This window comes from Oryctolagus cuniculus, chromosome 19, assembly GCF_964237555.1.
Source record: "Oryctolagus cuniculus chromosome 19, mOryCun1.1, whole genome shotgun sequence".
In the NCBI taxonomy this organism is placed as follows: Eukaryota; Metazoa; Chordata; class Mammalia; order Lagomorpha; family Leporidae; genus Oryctolagus; species Oryctolagus cuniculus.
Window position 1 is genome coordinate 50,940,287 of NC_091450.1, and position 26,583 is coordinate 50,966,869.

Consider the following 26,583-nt stretch of genomic DNA (forward strand, 5'->3'; position numbering starts at 1 on the left):
AGCGGGGCTCAGGCCTGAAGGGCCAGGAAGGGATCAGGGTGTGGCCCTATAGGGCATTGAGGTCACTGGGATCTGGACCTGGAGGGCATTGAACAGAGCAGGCCCCAGGCCCTGGAGGGCGAGGAGGGGTGTGGGGACCAAGCCCTGGACAGCTAGGAGGGGAGCAGGGTCTGGCCCTGGAGGGGGTGAGGTGAGTGGGTCCAGGCCCTGGAGGGTGAGGAGGGGAGCAGTGTCCGGCCCTGGAAGGCCTTGAGGGTAGTGGGGCCCGGCCCTGGATAGTAGCGTGGGGTGGCAGGGCCCAGGCACTAGAGGGTGAGGAGGGGAGCAGAGCCCGGCCTTGGAGGGCGAGGATTGGAGTGGGGCCCTTGTCCACGAGGGTGAGCAGGGGTGTCTGTGTGGGTGTGGGAACCAGGCCCTGGCCCAGGGGAGCGAGAAGGGGAACAGGGACCAGCCCTGGAGGGCGTTGAGGGTATTGGGGCCTGGGCCTGGAGGACAGTGTGGGGAGTGGGGCCTGGCCCTGGAGCTCGAGGAGAGGAGTAGAGTCTGGTCCTATAGGGTGTTGAGGGAAGTGGGGCACGACCCTGGAGGGCTGCCATGGGAGTGGGGTCCAGACCTGGAGGGTGAGGAGGGGAGCGTGGCCCAGGCCATGGGGGATGAGGTGGTGAGTGGGGTCCTGCTCTGGACGGCTTTGAGCAGTGCGGGGCAGGCCCTGGAAGGTAAGGTGGGGAGCCGAGCCCAGCCCTGGAGGGCGAAGCGTAGAGCAGGGTCCAACCCTGGAGGGTGTTGAGGGTAGTGGGGCCGGCCCTGGAGGTCAGTGTGTGGAGTAGGTTTTGGCCCTGGAGGGCAGCATGGGGAGCGGAGCCCAGGCCCTGGAGGGTGAGGAGGGGAGCTGGTCCTGGCCCTGGAGGGTGTTGAGGGGAAAGGGGCTGGGCCCTGGAGGGCAGCATGGGGAGTGGAGTGCAATCCCTGGAGACCTAGGAGTGGAGCATTCCTACAAGGTGCTGAGGGCAGTAGGCCGTGTGGCCTTGGTGGGCAGCGTGGGGAGTAGGCGGAAGCCCTGGGGGGCAAGGAGAAGAGCAGGCACTGGCCCTGGGGGGCGAGGAGGGCATTGGGGCCTGGCCCTGGAGAGCAGCGTGGGGAGAAGAGCCCAGGCCCTGGAGGGCGAGGAGTGGAGCAGGGTCTGGCTCTAGAGGGCGTTGAGGGCAGTGGGCCCGGCCATGGAGGGCTGCGATGGGAGGGGGCCCAGGCCCTGGAGGGCGAGGAGGGGAGCAGGCATTGGCACCGGGGGTCGAGGAGGAGAGCAGGATCTGACCAAGGAGGGTGAGGAGGGGAGCAGGGCCCGACCCAGGAGGGCGACGAGGGGAACAGGACCCGACCCAGGATAGCAAGGAGTGGAGCGGAGCCCAGTCCTGGAGGGCGATGAGGGCAGTGGGGCCCGGCCCTAGAGGGCAGCAGTGGGAGTTGGGCCCAGGTCATAAGAGGCAAGTGGGGATCAGGGTGTGTCCCTGGAAGGAGGCCAGGAACAATCTAAGGGGAGCAGGGCCTGGCTCTGGAGGGCAAGGAGGGGAGCAGGCATTGGCACTGGAAGGCACGGAGGGAGCGAGGCCTGGCCTTGGAGGGTGAGGAGGGGAGCGGGGCCTGGCCCTAGTGGGCAGCAATGGGAGCCAGGGCCAGGCCATGACAGACAAGTAAGGGGCGGGTCTGGCCCTGGATGGAGACCAGGGACGCACCTGACGGGAGCAGGACCTGGCTCTGGGGGGCGAGGAGGGGAGCAGACCCAGCCCTGCAGGGCGAGGAGGTGAGCGTTGCCTTGCCCTGGAGCTCGAGGAGTCGAGTAGGGTCTGGCCCTGGGTGGTGTTGAGGGCAGTGGGGCCAGGCCCTAGAGGGCCGTGTGCAGATAGGAGCCCAAGCCCTGGAGGGGGAGGATGACAGCAGGGTCCAGCTTTGGAGGGCATTGAGGGGAGTGGGGTCCAGCCTTGGAGGGCAGCGGGGGGAGCGGGGCTCAGGCCATGAAGGGCCAGGAAGGGATCAGGGTGTGGTCCTATAGGGCGTTGAGGACACTGGGGTCTGGACCTGGAGGGCATTGAAAAGAGCAGGGCCCAGGCCCTGGAGGGTGAGGCGGGGTGTGGGGACTAGACCCTGGACAGCTAGGAGGGGAGCAGGGTCTGGCCCTGGAGGGGGTGAGGTGAGTGGGTCCAGGCCCTAGAGGGCAAGGAAGGGAGCAGTGTCTGGGCCTGGAGGGCCTTGAGGGTAATGGGGCCCGGCAGTGGAGAGCAGCATGGGGGGCAGGGCCCAGGCCCTGGAGGGTGAGGAGGGGAGCAGGGCACAGCCTTGGAGGGCGAGGATGGGAGAGGGGCCCTTGTCCACGAGGGTGAGCAAGGGTGTGGGTGTGGGAACCAGGCCCTGGAGGCCAGGAGGGGAGCAGGGCCTGGCCCTGGGGGGCAAGAAGCGGAACAGGGACCAGCCCTGGAGGGCGTAGTGGGTATTGGGGCCTGGGCCTGGAGGGCAGTGTGGGGAGTGGGGCCTGGCCCTGGAGCTCGAGGAGGGGAGCAGGGTCCAGCCCAATAGGGTGATGAGGGAAGTGGAACACGACCCTGGAGGGCTGCCATGGGAGTGGGGCCTGGCCCTGGAGGGTGAGGAGGGGAGCTGCAGAGTGAACCTGAGGTTGCCACTTCAAGACACGGTGAAGGATGCTGGAGAGGGCAGGCAAGTGCCTGCATGAGGAGAGCGGCGCCCAGGCCTCAGAACTCCACTCTCTTCTCGGTCTGCGGTGCGTTCTGGAGCTTAAAGACATCCCCATGTACGTAATCGACAGCTGGTGAAGAGCTCTGGGCTGGGAGTAAAGCAGCTGCTCTGTCACTCATCAGCTGTGGGGACCAGCGGGCATCTCTCCTCCCTGTGCCGTCTCTCCGCTGGCAGGAGGTTCGAAGTTCTAGCCTAAGTAGTGTTTTACTACCTTTTGTTTGTGGCCTGGGGAGTCACGCAGTGGAACGCCATATTCTATTTATTTATTTCCAGATAAGGTCAGTAGAGGTCCTGGGTGGACATGAGTAAGGGGTGAGGGAGGGATACTATTCAACCCAGCACAGAGCTTTTTTTTTTTTAAAGATTTATATATTTATTTGAAAGGCAGAGTCACACACACCCACATACACACACACACACACACACACACACACACACAGAGAAAGAGAGAGAGAGAGAAAGAGAGAGAGAGAGAGATTCTATTGCAAGCAGTCCCTAAGTTGGGCCTAAATTCAAGGGGGAGGGGACAGAGATCCCCAGCCCTCAGTGGGAGTCATGACTAAAAAAAAATCTGCAGGCCGGCGCCGTGGCTCACTAGGCTAATCCTCCGCCTAGCGGCGCCGGCACACCGGGTTCTAGTCCCGGTTGGGGCGCCGGATTCTGTCCCGGTTGCCCCTCTTCCAGGCCAGCTCTCTGCTGTGGCCAGGGAGTGCAGTGGAGGATGGCCCAGGTGCTTGGGCCCTGCACCCCATGGGAGACCAGGAAAAGCACCTGGCTCCTGGCTCCTGCCATCGGATCAGCGCGGTGTGCCGGCCGCAGCGCGCCGGCCATGGCGGCCATTGGAGGGTGAACCAACGGCAAAGGAAGACCTTTCTCTCTGTCTCTCTCTCTCACTGTCCACTCTGCCTGTCAAAAAAAAAAAAAATCTGCAGTCATCCTTTCAAATTGCCACAAAGTTCTTCCAGGCCCTTCTGCCCTCCGGCCTGGCAGTAGCCACCCACCAGGGCTGGGCCCCTCTCCCCTCCTTGCCCTCTGGGTCAGGCCCTTCTCCCCACAGGCAGGGTCCTGGCCTCCCTCCAGGTCCAGACCCCGCTCCACTCCTCACCTTCCAGGACCAGGCCCTGCTCCCCTCCTCACCCTCCAGGGCCTGGCCCTAGCTCCCCATGTTGCCCTCCAGGGCAAAGCCCCACTCCATTCCTCACCCTCCAGGGTCTGGGCCAAGCTCCCCACACTGCCCTCCTGGTCTGGGCCCTACTGACCACAACAGCCTCCAGGACTGGACCCTGCTCACCTCCTTTACATCCAGGGCCAGACACTGCTCCCTTCCTCACCTTCCAGAGCCACGCCCTCTCCCTTCAGATGCGTCCCTGGCCTCCCTCCAGGGCCTGGGCCCCACTCCCCACCCTGCCCTCCAGAGCCGGACCCCACTCCCCTCAATGCCCTCCAGGGCTGGACCCCGCTCCACCTCTCACCCCCCAGGGCCAATGCCTGCTCTCCTCCTTGCCTTCCAGGGCCTGGGCCCCACTGCCCTCTACACCATCCAGGGCTGCACACCGCTCCACTCCTGGCCCCCAGGGCCAGACCCACTCCCCTCAGGCATGGCCTTGGCCACACTCCAGGGCTGAGCCACACTCCCTTCCTTGCACTCTAGGATCGGGCCCTACTCCCCTCAGGTAGGGCCCTGGAATACTCCAGGGGGAGGCCCCACTCCCCTCCTTGCCCTGCAGTGTCAGGCACAGCTCCCCTCAGTGCTGGGCCCCTGCTCCTCTCTGTGCCCTACAGAGCCGGGATCTGTTCACCTCTGGCGCGGCACTAGCCCCACTAGGGTTAGGCCCCTGTCCTCTCCTTGTCCTCAGGGCCTGGACCCCACTCCCCTCCTTGCCCTCCAGGGTCGGGCCCTGCTCCCCTCAGGCAGGGCCCTGGCCTCCCTCCAGGTCCAGACCCCGTTCCTCTTCTTACCCTGCTCCTCACTTGCCCTACATGGCCTGGGCCTGGCTACCATTGCTGCCCTCCAGGGCCTGGTCCTGCTCCCCTCCTCACCCTCCAAGGCTGGGCCCTGCACCCGGCCTCGCAATCCAAGGTCAGACCTCGCTCCCCTCCTCACCTCCAGGGCCTAGCCCCACTCCCCATGCTGCCCTCCAGGACTGGGCCCGACTACCCTCAATGCCCTCCAGGGCTGGACCCTGCTCCACTCCTTGCCCTCCTGTGCTGGGCCCTGCTCCCCTCTTTGTCCTTCAGGGCCAGGGCCACGCTAACCTTCTCGTCCTCCAGGGCCTGGGCCAGATTCCCCTCTTCACTCCCCAGGCCAGGGCCTACTCTCCTCGCACTGCTGGGCGGGGCCACACACCCCTCCTTGCCCTCCTGGATCGGGCCCTCCTCCCCTCAGCAGGGCCCTGGCCTATTCCAGGGTGTGGCCCCACCACCCTCCTCACCCTCCAGGGACTAGGCCCACTCCCCTCCTCACCCTCTTGGTCCTGGACCCCACTCCAATCCTTGCCCTCCAGGGCCAAGCCCTGCACCCCTCCTCACCCTCCAGGGCTTGGGCCCAGCTCCTCACGCTGCCCTCCAGGGCTGGGCCCCACTGCCTTTAACACTCCAGGGCTGGACCCCGCTCCCTTCCTCGCCCTCCAGGTCCTGGGCCCCACTCTTATCATTGTCCTCAACACGCCATAGGGCCGGACCCTGCTCCACTCCTCGAGCTCCAGGGCCTGGGCTCTGCTCCCTACGCTGCCCTCCAGGGTTGGGCCCCGCTCCACTCAACACCCTCCAGGACCAGACCCTGCTCCCTCCTTGACCTCCAGGGCAAGACACCTCTCACCTCCTCGCCCTGCAGGGACAGGCCTGCTCCCCTCCTTGCCCTCCAGAGCCGGGTCCTGCTCCCGTCAGGTGCGTCCCTGGCCTCCATCCAGGGCCAGACCCTGCTCCCCACTTGCCTTTCATGGCCTGGGCCCAGCTCCCACTGCTGCCACCAGGGCCAGGCCCCGCTCCCCTCCTCACCCTCCATGGCCAGGCCTTGCTCCCCTCCTTGCCTTCCAGTGCCAGAACACTGTTCCCCTCCTCACCCACCAGAGCCAGGCCCTGCTCCCCTTAGATTGTTCCTGGCCTCCCTCCAGGGCCACACCCTGCTCCCCACTTGCCTTTCACGGCCTGGGCCTGGCTCCCACTGCTGCCCTCTAGGGCCGTGCCCCACTGCCCTTATCGCCCTCTAGGGCTGGACCCCGCTCCACTCCTTGCCCTCCTGGGTCAGGTCCTGCTCCCCTCCTCGCCCTCCAGGGCTTGGGCCCCGCTCCCATCATAGCCCTCCATGGCCGGGCCCACTGCCCTCAACACCCTATAGAGCCAGACCCTGCTCAACTCCTCAACTTCCAGGGCCTGGGCTCCTCTCCCAATGCTGCCCTCCAGGGCCGGGCCCCAATGCCTTCCTGGCCCTCAGAGCCAGTGCCTGCTCTCCTCCTTGCCCCCCCCCAGGGCCTTGGCCAACTCCCCATACTGCCCACCAAGGCCAAGACCCACTGCCCTCAGCACTTTATAGGGCTGCACCCACTCCCCTCCTAGATCTCCAGGGACTGTACTCCACTCCCCATGCTGCCTGCCATGGAAAGACCCACTGCCCTCAGCACCTTATAGGACTGGATCCTGCTCCGCTCCTAGATCTCCAGGGATTGCACTCCACTCCCCATGCTGCCCTCCAGGGCCCGGCCACACTCCCCTCAACACCCTCCAGGGCCAGGAACAGCTCCCCTCCTCACCCTCCAGGGCCTGGGCTCCGCTCCCCATGCTGCCCTCCAGGGCCAAAACCCACTCCACACACTGACCTCCAGGGCTGGCCCCACTGCCCTCAATGCCCTCCAGGGTTGGACCCCGCTCTACTCTTCGCCCTCCAGGGCTGGGCTCAGCTCCCCACCTTACCTTCCAGGGCCTGCCCTGCACTGCTCAAAGCCATCCAAAGCAGGACCCCACTCACCACCTCATCCCACATGGCCTGGGCCACGCTCCCCCCCTCACCCTCCAGGGCCTGGGCCCCACTCCCATGGCAGCCCCCATGGTTGTGCCCCACTTCCCTCAACACCCTGTAGGGCCAGACCCTTCTCCACTCCTCGCCCTCCAGGGCCTGAACCCACTCACCTCACCCCCCTCCAGGGCCTGGGCCCCGCTCTTTTCAATGACCTCCAGGTCCAGACCCCAGTGCCCTCAATGCCCTATAGGGCCACACCCTGATCCCTTCCTGGCCCTTCAGGGCCTGAGCCCCGCTCCCCACACTGCCCTCCAAGGCTGGACCCCACTCCCCTCAATGCCCTCCAGTGCTGGACCTCGCTGTCTTCCTCACCCTCCAGGGCTTGGGCTCTGATCTGCACACGGACCTCTAGGGCTTGGCCCCACTGCCCTCAACACCATCCAGGGCTGGACCCCACTCCACTGCTCGCCCTCCTGGGCCGGGCTCTGCTGCACTCCTTGACCTCCAGGGCTGGGGCTCACTCCCATACTTGCCCTACAAGGTTGGGCCCTGCTCCCCTGAGGTATGGCCATGGCCACACTCCAGGGACAGGCCCCTCTCTCCTCCTTGACCTCCAGGGCCAGTCCCAGCTCCCCTCAGGCAGGGCCCTGGTCACGCTCAAGGGACAGGCCACTCTCTCCTTCTTGCACTCCAGGGCCAGGCCAAGCTCCCCATAGGCAGGGCCCTGGCCACCCCCCAGAGCTGAGCCCCTGTCCCTCTCCATGCCTTACAGAGTTGGGCCTTGCTCCCCTTGGGCATGACACTAGCCACTCACCAGAGGGGCTGCACTCCTCTCCTTGAGCACCAGGACCTGGGCCCAGCTCCCACTACTGCCCTCCAGGGCCAGGCCCCACTCCCCTCACCTTCCTCCAGGGCCAGACCCTGCTCCCCTTCTCGAACTCCAGGGCCTGGGTCTTGGCCCCACTCCAATCCTTGCCCTCCAGAGCCAGGCCTTGCTCCCCGCCTCGCCCTCCATGGCCTAGGGCCAGCTCCACACGCTGCCTTCCAGGGCCAGACCCCTCTCCCCACACTGCCCTCCAGGGCCAGACCCCATTCCCCTCCTCACCCTCTAGGGCCGGACTCCACTCCCCTCCTCACCACCCAGGGCTAGGGCCTGCTCTCCTCCTCACATGCCAGGGCTGGGCCCAGCTCCACAAGCTGCCCTCCAGGGCCAGTCCCCACCCCCCATGCTGCTCTCCATGGCCAGACCCCACTGCCCTCAACGCCCTCCAGGGCTGGCCCCTGCTCCACTCCTCACCCTCCTGGGCTGGATACAGCTCCCCTCCTTGCCCTACAATGCCGAGCCCTCCTCTGCTCAAAGCCCTCCAGACCTGGGCCTCTCTCTCCTCCTCATCCTCCTGGCTCTGGGACCTGCTCCACTCCTTGCCCTCCAAGCCTGGGCCCCGCTCCCATCCCAGCCCTCCATGGTTGGGCCCACTGCCATCAACACCCTATAGGGCCAGACCCTACTGCACTCCTAGACCTCCAGGGATTAGACTCCACTCCCCATGCTGCCCTCCAGGGCCAGGCCACACTCCCCTCAACACCCTCCAGGCCAGACCCCGCTCCCGTCCTCACCCTCTAGGGCCGGACCCCACTGCCCTCCTCACCACCCAGGGCCAGGGCCTGCTCTCCTCCTTGCACTCGAGGGCTGGGCCCTGCACCCCTCCTTGCCCTCCTGGGTTCAGCCCTGCTCCCCTCAGGCATGGTCATGGCCACCTTCCCTGGCTCAGCCCACCCTCCCCTACTTGCTCTCCAGGGCCTGGGCCCCACTCTAATCCTTGTCCTCCAGGGACAAGCCCTGTACCACTCCTTGCCCTCCAGGCCTGGGCCCATCTCCTCATGCTGCCCTCCAGGGCTGGGTCCCACTCCCCACACTGCCCTCAAGGGCCAGGCCCCTCTACCCTCAATGCCCTCTAGGGCTGGACCCCGCTCCACTCCTCACCTTCCTGGGCCAGGCCCTACTCCCCTGCTTACCCTCCATGCCAAGCCCAGCTCTGCCAAAAACCCTCCAGAGCTGGACCCTGTTCCACTCCTCACCCCCAGGGCCAGTGCCCACTCCCTTCAGGCAGGGTCCTGGCCAGCTCCAGGGAGAGGCCCCTCTCCCCTCCTTGCCCTCCAGGGCCAGGCCCAGCACCCCTCAGGCAGGATGGACCCTTCTCTCCATGCAATACTGAGCAGGGCCTTGCTCCCCTTGGGTGCTGAAGTAGCCACCCATGAGTTCTGGGCCCCACTCCTCTCCTTGCCCACCCAGGCCTGTGCCCAGCACCCATTGCTGCCCTCCAGGACCACACCCCGCTCCCCTCACCAACCTCCAGGTCTGGAACCCTCTCCGCTCTTTGCCTTCCAGGGCCTGGGTGCAGCTCCCCACACTGCCCTCCAGGGCCAGTCCCCACTCGCCACAATGCCCTCCAGGGCCAGGCCCCACTGCAGCCCCTTCCTCCTCTCCCTGAGTGCCTCATTCTCCCGTGCTCGGTAGCTGCCTGTCCCTGGGAGCACAGGCTGGCTCCTCCATGTGTGTTTGTACTTGCAAGTCCCTCCCATTGTTCAAACCTGTCCTGTGTACGTGCACGGCACTGATTTGCATTTATGATCTCATTTCATCCCACCAGGAGCCCTGTCATCACTGGATCGTCTTTCTCTGTGCAACCTGGCTCCTACTACCTCTCTGCCTTGGTAGGGACAACCTTCTCCTCCCCCCGCCTCTGGTTCACCCTCCCTCTTGTGCCCTCTGCCCGGAGCCTCCATGGTCCTCCATATTCCTTGTCCCAATCATCTGGACCATGCTAACGTATCTCTGGGGGTCTCTGTGTAAGTGTCACTGCACCAGGGAACCTGCTGGGTGGCACGTTGGATCCTCCTGTGGCTGTGACAAGCTCCCTCCTGCTGTCTCCTTCATGTACAGTACCTTGTGTTTTGTTTCTTTTTATTTGACAGGTAGATATATAGACAGTGAGAGAGAGACAGAGAGAGAGAGAGAGAGAGAGAGAGAGAGAGAGAGGTCTTCCTTCTGTTGGTTCACTCCCCAAATGGCCACTACGGATGGAGCTACATCGATCCGAAGTCAGGAGCCAGGTGCTTCTTCCTGGTCTCCCATGCGGGTGCAGGAGCCCAAGCACTTCCACTGCCTTCCTGGGCCACAGCAGAGAGCTGCACTGGAAGCGGAGTAACCGGGACTAGAACCCAGTGCCCATATGGGATGCTGGTGCCGCAGGCAGAGGATTAACAAGTGTGCCACGGCACTGCCCTGTACCTTGTGTCTTGTAATGACCCTTTCTTCAGCTAGATGGTAAGGTCTAGAAGGTGTAGTTTTTCTTTCTTTTATACTCAGTTCTTCGTGCAGTACCGCGTGCGTGGTAATGACAGTCAGGCTCTAGCAGAAGCTAAATGTCATATTAGTTAATGTATAATCAAGGCTACACCACAGGCCCCCAAGTTCTCACTCATGGGTCCTGTCTAGGCCCCACCCACTGATGTGGATAGAAGCCACCTGGAAAGCAACACCTCGAAGAAAACGACTGCCTGCTGGGAGCAGCTGTTCCGCCCAGGTCCAGGGGAGAATCTTGTGGTTGTACTGGAAGCATCAGGATGCATCCATTTTACAGGCTCCTAGGAAGCAGGAAGAGGAGGGCCTTAGAGATGCCCCTTTCCACCCACTCCCAGCCTGCCCAGGAAGGAGCCACAGGAAGGCCACAGCATGGCCATGTAAGTGCGGCAACTCCAAAGTGGGCACTCAGGATGAAAGCCAAGAGAACGAGAGGCACCACTTGGAGGACCCACGTGGTGCTGCGAACCAGGCCCCTCCGTAGACACCACTGCCTGCCTCCTGACTCAGCCCTTGGATGAGGATGAACGGTCGCTGAAGATACTTCCAGAGAATTTTGTGACTGAGAACTGAAACTGCTCTTTCGACCTGACAACAGAAAAACAACCCGATACCCAAGGGAAGGAGACTGGACAATGAGGGACACTCACGGAGAGGGTGGCAGCACACATGGTGCTGAGAGTCTCTGGCCCCAAACCCCTGGCTCAGCTGACACTTTCTTGTTGAGAAAAATAAAGCAGAGGAAAAGAGATAATATTGCGGGGAACCAAACTTTTTATTCTGTAACAGGGTTAGTTCCAGAAAGGTCTCTGGACCTTGGACAATCTCTGCTTTGATTTTGAAACATTGCTCATGGCTCGGTAAGGTCTGAACAGTGAGGATGTGAGCAAAAGTGGCCTTTGTCCTTTGTCCTATACACTGTGTCCTGTAGCCCGTGTCCTATGTCCTGTATCCTGCGTCCTGTAGCCTATGTCCTGTAGTCTGTGTCCTATGTCCAGTAGCTGTGGCCTTTGTCCTGTGGACGGTGTGCTGTATGCTGTGCCGACTTCCTGTGTCCTGTAGCCAGTGTCCTCGTCCTTTAACCTGTTCATATAGCATGTAGCCTGTGTCCTTTACCCTTGTCCTGTGTCCTGTAGCTTGTGTCATATGTTGTTTAGCCTTTGTCCTGTCTCCTGTGGCCTGTGGACTATATCCTGTAGCCTGTAACCTGTGCCCCGTAGCCTGTGTCCTGTGTTTGGTATTCTGTGTCCTATGTCCTGTGTCCTGTATCATCTGGGCTATGTCCTGTGTCCTGTAGCCTGTGGCCCCTGTGCTGTAGTCTGTGTCCTGTGGCCTATGTACTGTGTCTCGAGTCCTGTAGCCTGTGTCTTATGACCTGTGTTCTGGGTCCTGTAGCCTGTGTATTGTGCCTGGTAGTCTATTGCCCTCCAGGGCACATGTTACAAGACAGAGGCCACAGGCTACAGGACACAGGACAAGGACGCAGGCTGAAGGACACAGGACAAGGGCTACAGGACTCAGGACATAGCCCAGATGACACAGGACACAGGCTATTGGATACAGAATATGGAACCCAGGACACAGCCTAAAGAACACAGGCTACGGGACACAGGTTGCAGGACATAGGACATAGGCGACAAGCTACAGGACACAGGACAAAGGCTACAGGGGACAGGACACAGGCTACACAATCTAGGACACAGTCTACAGACCACAGGACAGTGGCTACAGGACACAGGCTACAGGACACTCTATCCTATAGCCAGTGTCCGCTGTCTTGTTCCCTCTTTCGTTCAGCCTGTGTCATGTAGCCTTTGTTCTGTGTCGTGTATCCTGCAGCCTGTATCCTTTGTTCTGTAGCTCTGTCCTGTGTCCCATAGCCTCTGTCCTGGAGCCTCTGTCCTGTGTCCTGAGTCCTATGTTGTGTAGCCTGTGTCCTGTGTCTTGTACCCTGTGGCCTATGTACACATCCTGAGTCTTGTGTGCTCTGTCCTCTAGCTGGTGTCCTGTGTCCCCTAGCCTGTGTCCTGTGTCCTGAGCCTGTGGCCTTTAATCTTTGTCCTAAGGCTGGATTCCCCTTTTCTGTAGTCTGTGTTCTGTGTCCTGAAGCTGGTTTCTTGTAGCCTGTGGACAATGTCTTGTAGTGTGTGTCCTGTAGCCTGTTCTCTGAGCTTTGGGGCCTAGGTCCTGTGGTCTGCGGCCTGTGTCCTGTGTCCTATGTCATGTAGCCTGTGTCCTTTACCCTGCAGCCTTTGTCCTGTGGCCTCTGTCCTATAGCCGGTGGCCTGTGTCCTGTTCCCCTTTTCCTTCAGTCTGTATCGTGTAGCCTGTGTCCTGTGTCATGTGTCCTCTATCATGTATCCTGTGTCATGCATCCTGTGTCCTGTAGCCTGTGTCCTGTACTCTGTATCCTTTAACCATTGTCCTTTAATCTGTGTCCTCTGTTGTGTATCCTGTGTCCTGTATTCAGTCTCCTGTAGCTTGTGGCCTATGCCATCAGCCTTTGTCCTGTACCTGTGGCCTCTGTCCTCTAGCATAGTGAATCGCGGTGCCAGCCCACGATAAATTTTAAAAGAAAAAGGAAACAGACCAGGAGTCTCTCCAGTGCCAGAAGACTTCGTGCAGGCAGCAGGAGAGGGCGTAACAGATGAGTGCATGGGGCTGTGGTGAGCTCGGGGCTCGGGGTCCGTGCTGTCGTGAGAGCACAGCACAAGGGACAGTGTGTCCCGAGAGCACAGTGCTGGGGGCCATGGTAAGCTGTGGGCCATGGTGGAGCACAGTGCAGGGGGCTGTGGTGAGTTGGGGGCCATGGAGGAGCACAGTGCAAGGGCAGTTGTGAGCTCGGGCCTGTGGTGTCCTAAGAGCGCAGTGCAGGGGACAGCTCACCACGGCCGCAGAGCTCACTGCCACCCTCTGCACTTTGCTCCCGGGGGCCAGACCCCAGGAAGGGGTAGAAAACCTCTGGAGAACCTGACTAGCCCTAAGAGAAGACTGGACAGTGACTGTGGGGCCTTCCTTAAGGCCTGGGCAGATGACCGACCGAAGGCAGATCCACACGCACCTCCTGGGCAGCCAGCTCAGAGCGGGGTGGAAGGCGATGTTTGCAGTGTCACAGCAGGGCCCGAGGCGGGGCCTCAAATCCTCATGTCCCTGCCTCCCACCCCAGACCAGGTGGAGCTCCCGGCTCCCAGCTGTTGTGGGTGTTTGGGTGTGAGCCAGTGAATGGAGCTATCTCTTTCACTCTCCAATAAATAAAAATGAAGCTAAAAAATGAAACCAACCCCCTGCGATCACACACACACAGGACACTCCGTGTGGCATCAGGGTTCCACGTGGTACCTGCTGGGGTCGCTCTCAGGAAACCGGCCATCCCCCCCCCCTTCCCAGGGAACCAGGGGTGCAGCCCTGCACCTGCTCCCGACTCTTCCCAGGGTGGCATCTGCAGTCCCCATTCATGGGCTCACCCACCACCACGTCTGCTTCTGCCCCTGCTCACCGGGACGGGGTTGTGACACAGCGGGCTCACCAGGACCCAGGCATCCTGGACCTCATCTGGGAGCCTGGGCCACACTCCCCTCCTCCCCTTTCAGGGCATGGGCACCCCTCCCATCCCAGCCCTTCAGGGCCAGGCCCCACTACCCTCAGTGCCCTATAGGGCCAGACCCTGCTCCACTCCTCGTCCTCCTGGGCCTAGCCCTGCTCCCCTTTTTGCCCTCCAGGGCCGGGCCCTGCTCTTCTCAAAGCCCTCCAGAGCTGGATGCCGATCTCCTTCTCACCCTCCAGGGTCTGCGCCTCACTCCCTCCTCGCCCTCCAGGGTCTGGGCCCCTCCCATCGCATCCCGCCAGGGCCGGGCCCCTTCCCATCGCATACCTCCAGGGAAGGGCCCCACTGCCATCAAAACCCTAGAGGGCCAGACCCTGATCCACTCCTAGACCTCCAGGGCCTGGGCTCCACTCCAATGCTCGCACTCCAGGCCTAGGTCGCACACCCCTCCTCACCCTCCAGGGCCTGGGCCCCACCCCCCTCACCCTCCAGGATATGGGCACCACTCCATTTCTCTCCCTCCAGGGCTGGGCCATGCTCCCAAGCTCGTATCCAAGGTCAGACTCTGCTCCCCTCCTCACCCTTCAGGACCTGGGCCCTGCCCCCCCCACTGCTCTCCAGGGCTGGGCCCCACTCCCCTCAAGGCCCCCCAGGGCCGGATGCTGCCCCCTCCTCACCCTCCAGGGCCTGGGAACGCTCTGCTTGCTGCCCTCCAGGGCTGGACCCTGTTTCTCCTCCTTGCCTTCCAGGGCCGGACCCCACTGCCCTCAAGGCCCTCCAGGGCTGGACCTGCTCCACTCCTAGACTTCCAGGGATTGGGCTCCACTCCCCACGCTGCCATCCATGGCCCAGCCCCACTCCCCTCAACACCCTCCAGGGCTGGACCGCACACCCCTCCTCACCCTCCAGGGCCTTGGCCCCATTCCTCTCCTTGCCCTCCAAGGCCAGTGCCTGCTCTCCTCCTCACCCTCCAGGGTTGACCTGACACTTTCTTGTTGAGAAAATAAAGCGGAGGAAAAGAGACAATATTGCAGGGAACCAAACCTTTTATTCTGTAACAGGGTTAGATCCAGAAAGGTCTCTGGACCTGGGACAATCTCTGCTTTGATTTGGAAACATTGCTCATGGCTCGGTGAGGTCTCAACAGTGAGGCTGTGAGCATGAAGTGGCCTTTGTCCTTTGTCCTATAGACTGTGTCCTTTTGCGTATGTCCTATGTCTTGTGTCCTGTAGGTCCAAGGTCTAGAGACCTTTCTAAAACTAACCCTGTTACAGAATAAAAGGTTCGGTTCCCCGCAATATTATCTCTTTTCCTCTGCTTTATTTTTCTCAACAAGAAAGTGTCAGCTCAACCAGTGGTGGGAGAGGAGGAGATCAGGCACTGGCCTTTGTCCTTTGTGACATAAGTCACAGGACACATGCTACAGGACAGAAGCCACAGGCTACAGGACATAGGCTAAAGGCTACAGGACACAGCCTACAGGCTACGGGAGACAGGACAGAGGACACAGGACACAGGCTACAGGACACAGGACATAGCCCAGATGACACAGGACACAGGATATAGGACACAGAATATGGAACCTAGGACACAGCCTAGAGGACACAGGCTACGGGACACAGATTGCAGGACACAGGACATAGGCGACAAGCTACAGGACACAGGACAGAGGCCACCGGACACAGGACACAGGCTCCACAATCTAGGACACAGGCCAGAGGCCACAGGACAGTGTCTACAGGACCCAGGCTACAGGACACTCTATCCTATAGCCAGTGTCCGGTGTCTTGTTCCCTCTTTCCTTCACCCTGTGTCGTGTAGGCTGTGTCCTGTGTCATGTAGCCTGTGGCCTATATCCTTTGTTCTGTAGCTCTGTCCTGTGTCCCATAGCCTCTGTCCTGGAGCCTCTGTCCTGTGTCCTGTGTCCTATGTTGTGTAGCCTGTGTCCTGTGTCTTGTACCCTGTGGCCTATGTACACATCCTGAATCTTGTGGCCTCTGTCCTCTAGCTGGTGTCCTAGGACCCTAGCCTGTGTCCTGAGCCTGTGGCGTGTAGGTTTTGTCCTAGTGCTGTTGTCCTCTTTGCTGTAGTCTGTGTCCTGTGTCCTGAAGCCCGTTTCTTATAGCCTGTGGACAATGTCCTGTAGTGTTGTCCTGTGTCCTGTAGCCTGTTCTCTGAGCTCTGGGGCCTAGGTCCTGTAGCCTGTATCCTGTGACATATGTCCTATGTTGTGTAGCCTGTGTCCTGTAATCTATGGCCTATGTCCTGTGGCCTATAGCCTGTAGCCTGTGGCCTTTACCCTGCAGCCTTTGTCCTGTTTCCTGTGGCCTCTGTCCTATAGCTGGTGTCCTGTGTCTTGTTACCTCTTTCCTTCAGCCTGTGTCATGTAGCCTGTGTCCTGTGTCGAGTATGCTGTGTCCTGTAGCCTGTGTCCTGTAGCCTGTAGTCTGTATCCTTTAACCAGTGTCCTGTAATCTGTGCCCTGTGTCCTATGTTGTGTATCCTGTGTCCTGTAGCCCAGCTTCTGTTACCTGTGGCCTATGCCGTGCAGCCTTTGTCCTGTGTCCTGTGGCCTCTGTCCTATGTCCTGTGTCTTGTTTCCTGTGTCCTTCAGCCTGTGTCATGTAGCCTGCATCCTCTGTCTTGTTGCCTGTGGCCTATGGATGCATTGAGTATCCTGTGTCCTGTGTCCTGTAGCCTCTGTCCTTCGTCCTGTGTCCTGTGTCCTATGATTTGTATCCTGTGACCTATATCCTGTGCCATCTAGCGTGTAACCTATGTCCCGTAGCCTGTGTTCTAGTCTGTGTCATGGGTTCTGTGTTCTGTGTCCTGTATCCTCTGGCCTATGCCCCGAATGCTGTAGCTTGTGTTCTATCTTGTGTAGCCTGTTTCCTGCAGCCTGTGTGCTGCAGCCTGTGTCCATGTCCTCTACCCTGTGTCCTGTGTTCTGTAGTCTGTGTCTATATCCTGTAGCTGTGCCCTTTGTCCTGTGGCCAGTGTGCTGTACACTGTGGCCTCTGTGCTGTGCCCAGTAGCCAGTGTCCTCGTCCTTTATCCTGCTCATGTAGCCTGTGTCCTGTGTCCTGAGTCCTGTAGCCTGTCCCTGTGTCTTGTAGCCTGTGTCCTGTGTCCTATAGTGTTTAGCCTTTGTTCTGTCTCTTGTAGCCTGTAACCTGTGTCCTGTAGCCTGTGGACTATATCCTGGAGCCTGTAACCTGTGTCCCGTAGCCTGTGTCCTCTGTTCGCTATTCTGTGTCCTATATCATCTGCCCTATGTAATCTGGGCTATGTCCTGTGTCCTGTAGCATGTGGCCTCTGTGCTGTAGCTTGTGTCTTGTGGCCTATGTCCTGTGTCTTGAGTCCTATAGACTGTGTCTTATGTCCTGTGTTCTGGGTCCTGTAGCCTGTGTATTGTGCCCGGTAGTCTGTGACATAAGTTTCAGGACACAGGCTACATGACAGAGGCCACAGGCTACCGGACACATGACACAGGCTACAGGACAGAGGCCACAGGCTACAGGACACAGGCCATAGCCCAGATGACACAGGACACAGGATATAGGACACAGAATATGGAACCCAGGACACAGCCTAAAGAACACAGGCTACGGGACACAGGTTGCAGGACACAGGACATAGGCGACAAGCTACAGGACACAGGACAGTGGCTACAGGAGACAGGACACAGGCTACACAATCTAGGACACAGGCCAGAGGCCACAGGACAGTGGCTACAGGACACAGGCTACAGGACATAGCCTTTGTCCTGGAGCCTCTGTTTGTGTCCTGTGTCCTATGTTGTATAGCCTGTGTCCTGTGTCTTGTATGTACACATCCTGAGTCCTGAGGCTTCTGTCCTCTATGGTGTTCTAGGACCCCTTGCCTGTGTCCTGTGTCCTGAACCTGTGGCCTGTAGTTTTTGTCCTAGTGCTGGTGTCCTCTTTGCTCTAGTCTGTGTCCTGTGTCCTGAAGCCCATTTCTTGTAGCCTGTGGACAATGTCCTGTAGTCTGTGTGCTGTGTCCTGTAGCCTGTTCTCTGAGCTCTGGGGCCTAGGTCCTGTGGCCGCTGGCCTGTGACCTTGGCCTTTGTTCTATGTCATGCAGCCTGTGTCCTTTAGTCTGTGACCTATGTCCTGTGGCCTATACCCTGTAGCATGTGTCCTTTGTCCTCAATTCTTTGTCCTATGTCCTGTATCCAGTGGCCATGGCCTGCAGTCTTTGTCCTGTGGCCTCTGTCCTATACCCAGTGGGCTGTGTCTTGCTCCCTCTTTCCTTCAGTCTGTGTCCTGTAGCCTGTGTCCTGTTGTGTATTCTGTGTCGTGTATCCTGTGTCTTGTAGCCTGTGTCCTATACGCTGTGTCCTGTGTCCTGCAGCCTGTGTCATGTGTTCTGTAGTCTGTATCCTTTAACCAGTGTCCTGTAATCTGTGCCCTGTGTCCTATGTTGTGTATTCTGGGTCCTGTAGCCCGTCTCCTGTAGCCTGTAGCCTATGCCCTGCAGCCTTTTTCCTGTGTCTGTGGCCCCTGTCCTATAACCTGTGTCCTGTGTCTTGTTTTCTGTGTCCTGCAGCCTGTGTCATGTAGCCTGCATCCTGTCTTGTAGCCTGTGGCCTATGTATGCATTGAGTATCATATGTCCTGTGTCCTGTAGCCTCTGTCGTGCGTCCTGTGTCCTGTGTCCTATGTCTTGTATCCTGTGTTCTAAATCCTATGGCGTCTAGCATGTAACCTATGTCCCGTAGCCTGTGTTCTAGCCTGTGTCCTGGGTTCTGTGTTCTGTGTCCTGTATCCTGTGTCCTGTATCCTCTGGCCAATGCCCTGAATGCTGTAGCTTGTGTTCTATCTTGTGTAGCCTGTTTCCTGTAGCCTGTGTGCTGCAGGTGTGTTCATGTTCTCTACCCTGTGTCCTGTGTACTGCAATCTGTGTCCTATATCCTGTAGCTGTGCCCTTTGTCCTGTGGCCAGTGTGCTGTACACTGCAGCTGTGTCCTGTGACCTGTAGCCAGTGTCTTCGTCCTTTAGCGTTTGTCCTGAGTCCTGTAGCCTGGGTCCTGTGTCCTTATCCTGAGTCCTCAAGTTGTCCCTGTGTCCTGTAGCCTGTGTCCTGTGTTGTTTAGCCTTTGTCCTGTCTCCTGTAGCCTGTAACCTGTGTCCTGTGGCCTATATCCTGTAGCTTGTAACCTGTGTCCTGTGTTCAGTATTCTATGTTCTATGTCCTGTGTCCTGTGTCGTCTGGGCTATGTCCTGTGTCCTGTGTCTTGGGTCCTGTAGCCTGTGTCTTATGTCCTGTGTTCTGGGTCCTAAAGCCTGTGTACTGTGTCTGGTAGTCTGTGACATAAGTCACAGGACAGAGGCCACAGGCTACAGGACATAGGCCACAAGCTACAGGACACAGGACATAGCCCAGACGACACAGGACACAGGATATACGACACAGAATATGGAACCCAGGACACAGCCTAGAGAACACAGGCTACGGGACAAGGGTTGCAGGACACAGGACATAGGCGACAAGCTACAGGACACAGGACAGAGGCTACAGGAGACAGGACACAGGCTACACAATCCAGGACACAGGCCAGAGGCCACAGGACAGTGGCTACAGGACACAGGCTACAGGACACTCTATCCTATAGCCAGTGTCTGGTGTCTTGTTCCCACTTTCCTTCAGCCTGTGTCGTGTAGGATGTGTCCTGTGTCGTGGAGCCTGCGGCCTGTATTCTTTGTTCTATAGCTCTGTCCTGTGTCCCATAGCCTCTGTCCTGAGCCTCTGTCCTGTGACCTGTGTCCTATGTTGTACAGCCTGTGTCCTGTGTCCTGTAGCCTGTCCCTGTGTCCTGTAGCCTGTGTCCTGTGTCCTATGTTTTTTAGCCTTTGTCCTGTCTCCTGTAGCCTGTAACCTGTGTCCTGTAGCCTGTAACCTGTGTCCCATAGCCTGTGTCCTTTGTTCGGTATTCTGTGTCCTATATCCTGTGTCTCGTGTCATCTGGGCTATTATGTCCTGTGTCCTGTAGCCAGTGCCCTCTGTGCTGTAGCCTGTGTCCTGTGGTCTATGTCCTGTGTTCTGGGTCCTGTAGCCTGTGTATTGTGTCTGGTAGTCTATTTCCTTTGTCCTCTTTCCTATAGCCTATGTCCCGTATCCTGTGTGATGTTGCTGTGTCCTTGTCCTTTAGCCTCTGTCCTGTGTATGTGTCCTGTGTTCTATGTCTTGTATCCTGTGTTCTATATCCTGTTCCTTGTCCGTAGCCTGTGTTCTAGCCTGTGTCCTGAGTGGTTCCCTCACACTGTGTGGTCTAGCCTGTATCCTGTGTCATGTAGTCTGTGGCTTCTGTTCTGTGGCGTTTATCTTTGTCTTGTAGTCTGTGGCCTATGTCCTTTTGTCTATGTCCTGTATCCTGTATCCTGTGTTCTATGGTGTGTATACAGCCTGTGTCCTATGTCTTGTAGCCTCAGGCCTATGTATGCATCCTGTGTTCTGTGGCCTCTGTCCTATAGCTGGTGTCCTGTGTTCTGAGCCAGTGTCCTGTGTCCTGAGCTTGTGGCCTATAGTCTTTGTCCTAGGGCTGACTTCCTCTCTGCTGTGGCCTGTGTACTGTATACTGAAGCCAGTGTCTTGTACCTGTGGACAATGTCCTGTAGTATGTGTCCTGTGTCCTATGTCCAGTTGCCTGTGTCCTATGTCCTGTGTCTTGTGTCCCATAGCCTGTATCTTATGTCCTGTGTTCTGTGTCCTATAGCTTATGTCCTGTAGCCTCTCTTCTTTGCCCTGCAGCCTGGGTCCTATGTCCTGTATCCTGTGTCCTGTAGCCTGTGTCCTTTGTCTTGGATCCTGTGTCCTGTAGTGTCAACCTATGTCCCATAGCCTGTGTTCTAGCCTGTGTCCTGGGTTCTGTATTCTGTGTCCTCTATCCTGTTTCCTGTGTCCTCTGACTATGCCCTGAATCCTGTCGCCTGTGGCCTTTGGTTTGTGGCCTCTGTCCTGTGTCCTGTAAGCTGTGTTCTGTAGCCGTGTCCAATATCCTGCACCACAGCATACAGCACACCAGCCACAGGACAAAGGCCACAGCTACAGGACATAGGCCATGGACTACAGGACACAGGCTACATGACACAAGACAGAGGCCACAGGCCACAGGATAGGATGCAGAGCACAGGGCACAGGCTACAGGCTACAGGATACAAACTACAGGACATTGTCCACAGGCTACAAGAAACCGGCTTGAGTATACAGGACACAGGCTACTACAAAGAGAAACCAGCTCTAGGACAAAGACTACAGGCCACAGGCTATAGGACACAGGCCACAGGCTCAGGACACAGGACACAGACTACAGGACACTCGACACAAGCTCAGGACACAGGACACAGGATCAATGCACAGGCCACAGGCTAGGGGACATAGGACACCAGCTAGAGGACAGAGGCCACAGGACACAGGTTGCATACATAGGCCACAGGCTACAAGACAGTGGACACAGGCTACACAACATAGAACACAGGAGAAAGGACTTAGGCTACAGGACTCAGGACAGATTTCAGGACACAGGTCACAGGCAACAGGACATAGGCTCCAGAGCACAGGCAGGGCCCTGGCCATGCTCCAGTGACATGCCCCTCCCTCCTCCTTGCCCTCCAGGGCCATGATCCCCTCAGGCAGGGCCCTGGCCACCCTCTAGGGCTGGGCTCCTTCTCTTCTCCATGCCCTACAGAGCCAGGCCCTGCTCCCCTCAGTTGTGGCACTGGACACCCAGCAGGGCTGCCCCACTCTCCTTGTCCTCCAGGGCTGGGCCCCACTCCCCTAGTTGCCCACCAGGGCCTGGGCCCAGCTCCCTTTGCTGTCCTTCAGGGCCAGGCCCTGCTCCCCTCACCACATTCCAGGGCTGGGCCCCGCTCCCCTCCTCACCCTGCAGGGTTGGACCCTTTGCCTCTCAGGCCCAGCCCTGGCCACCCTCCAGGGCTGGTCCGCTCCTCCTCTCGTGCCCTACAGAGCTGGGCCCTGCTCCCCTCGGGCACGGCACTAGCCAGCCACCAGGCATGGCCCAACTCCTCTCCATGTCCTCCAGGGCTGGGCCCCACTAACCTCAACACCCTCCAAGTCCAGACCCTGCTCCCCTCCTCCCCTACACAGCCACACCCTGCTCCCCTCAGGTCCATCCCTGGCCTCACTCCAGGGTCAGACCCTGTTCCCCTCCTCACCTCCAGGGCCAGTGTTCCCCTCCTTATACTCCAGTGCTGGCACCGAAAGCCTCCTCACACCCTTGGTCTGGGCCTGCTCCCCTCCTCCCCCTCCAGAGCCAGGCCTTTCTCCCCACAGGCCCATCCCTAGCTTCCCTCCAGGGCCAGAACCGCTTCCCTCCTCACCTTCAGGGCCAGGCCCTGTTCTGCTCCTGGCCTTCCAGGGCCTGGGTCCCGCACCTCTCCTTGCCCTGCAGAACCTGGGCCCCACTCCAACCTTCACACTCCAGGGCCTGGGCCCCACTTCAGGGCTTCCCTCCAGGGCCAGACCCCACTACCCTCCTCACCTCCCGGGCAGGCCCTGCTCCGCTCCTCGCATTCCAGGGCCTGGGCCCACTCTGCTCGTCACCTTCCAGGCCTGGATCCTGCTCCCCACCTTGAAACCAGAGCCTGGGCCCAGCTCAACTCGCTGCCCTCCAGGGCTGGACCCTGTTCCCCTCCTCACCCACCAGGGCCAGACCCTACTCTCCTCCTCAATCTCCAGGGCCAGGCCCTGCTCTCCTCTTCCCCCTCCAGGAGCAGATTTGGGCACCCCACACAGTTCCCCAGCACCTACCACTTCATGGCCTGCCTTGGCTGCCTCCTGCTTCCTCAGGCACACCCAGTGAAGCCACGTCTTTGTGCCCCAGTGCAGCCACCAGGAGCCACCCTTCATGGGGCCCCCAGCACGGTCCCCAGCAGCCTCCCTATGATTGCCCCAGGATTCTTCCTACTTCTTCTTGGGCTCCCCTGTGGTTATCTGAGCCCTCTGTGCAGCCCCCAGGCCCCACCACACGGTCCCGAGGCCCCACCAGCTCCTTCCTTGGGCACTCCCACTGCCACTGCATCACTAGGTCACCACATGGATCCTAGCAGCTGCCTCCTCCTTCCTCGCCCCCCCAGCAGCCGAGTTTTAGGACCCCCCATTCTCCCAGAAGTCGCTGAGTCTTTGGGGTTCCCGCAGTCCCTAGCAGTCATTGCCTCAGTCCTCTGTCACTCCTGCTGTCCCTGTATCATGTCTGAACTTGGAAATGAGGCTCTACAAAGGGGGTCTCAACTAACTCTCTTGTGGCCAAAGTTTGAGGGTGGGCAAGTGGTCCTTGCTGCAGGACTGTTGAATGTGCAGAGGGGGAACATGGGTGTGGCATGACGATAGAAATTTCCCCTGTGAGTCACCTTCAGGAGCATGGCTCTGGGCAGGAATGACTTCCAACATGTTGTTTGCCAAAGAAAACCCTGGGCAGGAAAATGGAAAGCATGGGCACGAGTTAAGGTGCCAGGTGACTTCTTCCCAGACATGTGGGTCCTGAGTTCTTTGGGGCACACAGGAAGACAGCTCAATGGGAGAGGCCACCTCGGTCTGCAATGCAGGCTCCTCAGTTCAGATCTAGGAGCTCTAAGTGTCACAGGAGTTTCTCATCCAGGGACCTGGGAACTTGGGCTTGGAGAAAGAAACTCAGGGTGAGAAGAATTCCCAGGGTAGAGAGCCACCTGAGCAGAGAGTGCAGGCAATAATCAAAGGCAGAATAATGTGGCAGGAGGACAAAGAGTGTCATCCAACGTGGGCCCTGTATCTTACAACCAGCATCCCACACCAATCGCTTTGAACTGGCTCAGAGACCTGGGGAATCTAAAAGAAAAATGAGTATGTAGAAGATCAGGGGTTTTCCAAACACCAGAGAAGCAGTCTGCCTTACTTACCTTTCCCATGGAGCTGAGTCCATCCACGTCACGGCACCAACGATGCTGCAGGAAGTTCAAGTCCATTCTCTCACATAATCCCAACACGGATCATGAGGGTGGGGGAGAAAAAGCAAAAGTAGGTTTTTGTGAGAAAATGACACCCCTGCCAGCCAGAAGGGGGACTAAGGGAGGGGTCCAATAAAGCCTGCGTAGAGGAAGTTTAACTAGGGAGTGATGTTCATGGATCAATTCTAAACAAAATTGAACACCATGTTCTTCTATCTTAGGAAAAGGTCATGACCCCTAACCATGCAAACATGTTTCCTTATGGCCATCTGAAAAATGCAACAATATCTTCCCTCTCTGCCTGCAGTTTCTCTTACTGCCTCCTCACTTTCCCTCCTCCCAGACAGGAGTCCATGACTACCCTTCATTGCTTCACTCCTCAGGGAAGGGCCCCTCCTCGGGGGCATTTCCCAAGAGGCTACTAAGAGGCCACTTTCCTCTCTGCACTCAAGGGCTTTCCTCTGGGGCTGGCAGGACACAACACATCCAGCTGAAGCATTGGATGATCCTCCTGCCAATCCCCAGGCGCCCCTTGCCCTTTCTGGCCTGCGTGTCTGAGGTCCCTGCCTCCTCCTCCTGCTGCTGCATTCCTGGGATGCTCTGTTCCTCTGAGGCACCCTGGGAGAAGCTCCTGACTTCTACATCAGCCTCACTGCTGTTGGTGCTCAGTGTGGTGGAGAGAGAGGACAGAGCATCCTGGCTGAGGACTGCACAGGCAGCGGGGCTCCTTGTCCACATGGCCCGTTTAGGACTGTCTGTCCTGCAGGACTCACTGCTGCTCACACTGGGAGTCCCATGGCAAGGAGTCTGCCCCGACTGGCCTTCTGCAAGCACCAGTGGTTGGGAGCTGAGAGCAGCACACTCACGGGCTCTGCTGTTGCAGCCTGAGTGTCCCTGGAGGCACTGGAGAGCGGGACAGCTCTGAGCACCGGGGATGGCCTGAGGCGTGGGCTTCCCTTTGCTGTGATCCTGCTGAAGTCCTGGGCACAAGGCACTGGCTGGGAGCCTGGGTGGCAGGGAGCCTGCTTGATGGCCCAGCTGGAATCCCAGGTCCTCAAGGGAGCTTAGAGCTTCAGGACCCTGAGGAGGTACTGCAGGCTCCACTTCACTCCGCCCATGTATTTCTGGGATGCTGAAGCCCTGCTGTTGGGAGATCCCCCAGCGTGGCACAGGGGGCAAGGGGTCATCCCATTCATGAAGCCACAGTGGAGGGCAGAGGCCCCATGGGAATTCCCATCCTTCCTGCTCCTGTGGAAGAAACAGAAACTCATCACTGGTTCCAGCTGCTCCATGTCCTGCATGGAGCCAGGGGTGGCCCATGATGTCTGCCACTGTGGGCCTGGCCTCAGGGTCCCGGGTCAGTAAGCTGTCCACCAGGTTACACAGCTCTGGGTTTCCATAGTGGGGGATTCTGTAGTATCCAGACAGGATGGCTGCCCGCAGCTCCACACAATCCTCTCCAACAAAAGGCAGTGAGCCTGCCACCATGGCGTACAGGATCACGCCCACACTCCAGGCATCAGCCTTGTACCCGCAGAACTCCTCACCTAAGAATTCCTCGGGCGCACAGTAGGCAAAGGTCCCGCACAGATTCTTCAGGCGCTCTCCACCAGCCAGTTTGCAGCTGAGACCGAAATCGCTCAACTTAATGTTCAGGTGGGCGTCGAGAAGCAGGTTTTCTAACTTTAAATCCCTGTGCACCACGTGCTGCGAATGGCAGTAATGCACAGCGGATAGAATTTGTTTCAATAGCTGACGAATCTCTCCATCCAGCAGGTACCCTCGTTCTACCATGTAACATCTAAGGTCCCCCCTGACTGCATATTCCATGAAAATGTAGCCCCTCTCTGTGGTGTGCCTGACCTGCAGTAGTTGAATGATGTGAGGGTGATGCAGCCCCTTCATTATTTCTGCTTCTGTGCACAACTGCTGGAAGCTGCAGGAGTGCTGGCCACCATTCTCCACAACCTTCACAGCCACCTGGGTCCTGCTTTCCCAATGATAGGCCAGGATCACCAGCCCAAAACCTCCCTGGCCGAGGACCCTGAGGACCTGGTACCCATCCAGGACCTCCTCCTCACTGGTGAAGGCGGTGAGGCCTTCCATGGTGGGATCCCCACCCCACCCCCCACCCTGCACTCTGACACTGGGAACACTTACTAGTCACCTAAAGTAGTAACAAAAACTGGGAAACAAACAGAAATCAAACAAGCTAAATGGTAACCAAAATTAACAACTCAGTATGCTAATATTTCTAATAGATAATGCTAACTCTATGAACTATGGTATACTAATCACTAACACTGTATCAAAATTAAGAATTAAAAGTTATAAAACACACAGAATACTAAAAATGGTGAAGGAAAGCAACACCAACTATGGTAACTATGGTAACAATGCTAATCAGTAAGTCTTATAACAGTCTTATCTAAATCAAAGGATTAAAAAAATGAGAAAATAGTCAGACAACGGAGGAAACACAAGAAGGACAAATGAACACAGCATCAAGTACATTTAGCCTGTGAAAGAAAAAACAAAAAATTAATAAATAAATATTTAAAGAAAATACACAAGCACACAATGTAAAAATGGGAGGGGGAGAGAAATTGAAAAAATAGAAAAAAAGAAAACTAAATAGAAGAAATACTAAAAGAACCACTACGGTAAAGTGAACTAATAGACCAGACAAGACAACACCACAAATGACAGGACAAGGGAAAACCAGTGATGTCGTCCAATCCTTCAGGCAGTCTCCACAGAGCTTCCTGGGCCAACTGACCAGAACCAAGCCCAAGCAGGGAACTGTTAAGGCAGTTGGAATGACATCACAATGGCCCCCCTGAGGGCAGAGCAGGCTCTAGACCAATCACAGCTGGGGACACACCAGGCTGGTTTTCTCAAGAAACTTTCTACTTGGTTAAAGAGAAAGGACCCCAAAAGCTTTTGGCTTAAGTTGGTGGTAGAGATCGGTATTTAGGATTTGATAAATTAGCACAGTCCTCTTCTGGCGTTT

At 58.3% G+C, this 26,583-nt stretch overlaps 1 protein-coding gene across 4 annotated transcripts in view; it reads right to left on the minus strand.

Annotated features, from left to right (window-relative positions):
* LOC127489572 (uncharacterized) overlaps window positions 1-25,735 on the minus strand; it is a 35,056-nt gene extending 9,321 nt beyond the window's left edge. For all 4 annotated transcript variants that reach the window (XM_070063927.1, XM_070063925.1, XM_070063926.1 and 1 more), the window contains exon 1: window positions 23,523-25,735. In XM_070063927.1, the coding sequence (XP_069920028.1) occupies window positions 24,018-25,676 (1,659 nt within the window). In that variant the 5' untranslated portion in view covers window positions 25,677-25,735 and the 3' untranslated portion in view covers window positions 23,523-24,017. The remainder of the gene's footprint in view (window positions 1-23,522) is intronic.
* Window positions 25,736-26,583: the final 848 nt, after the last annotated feature.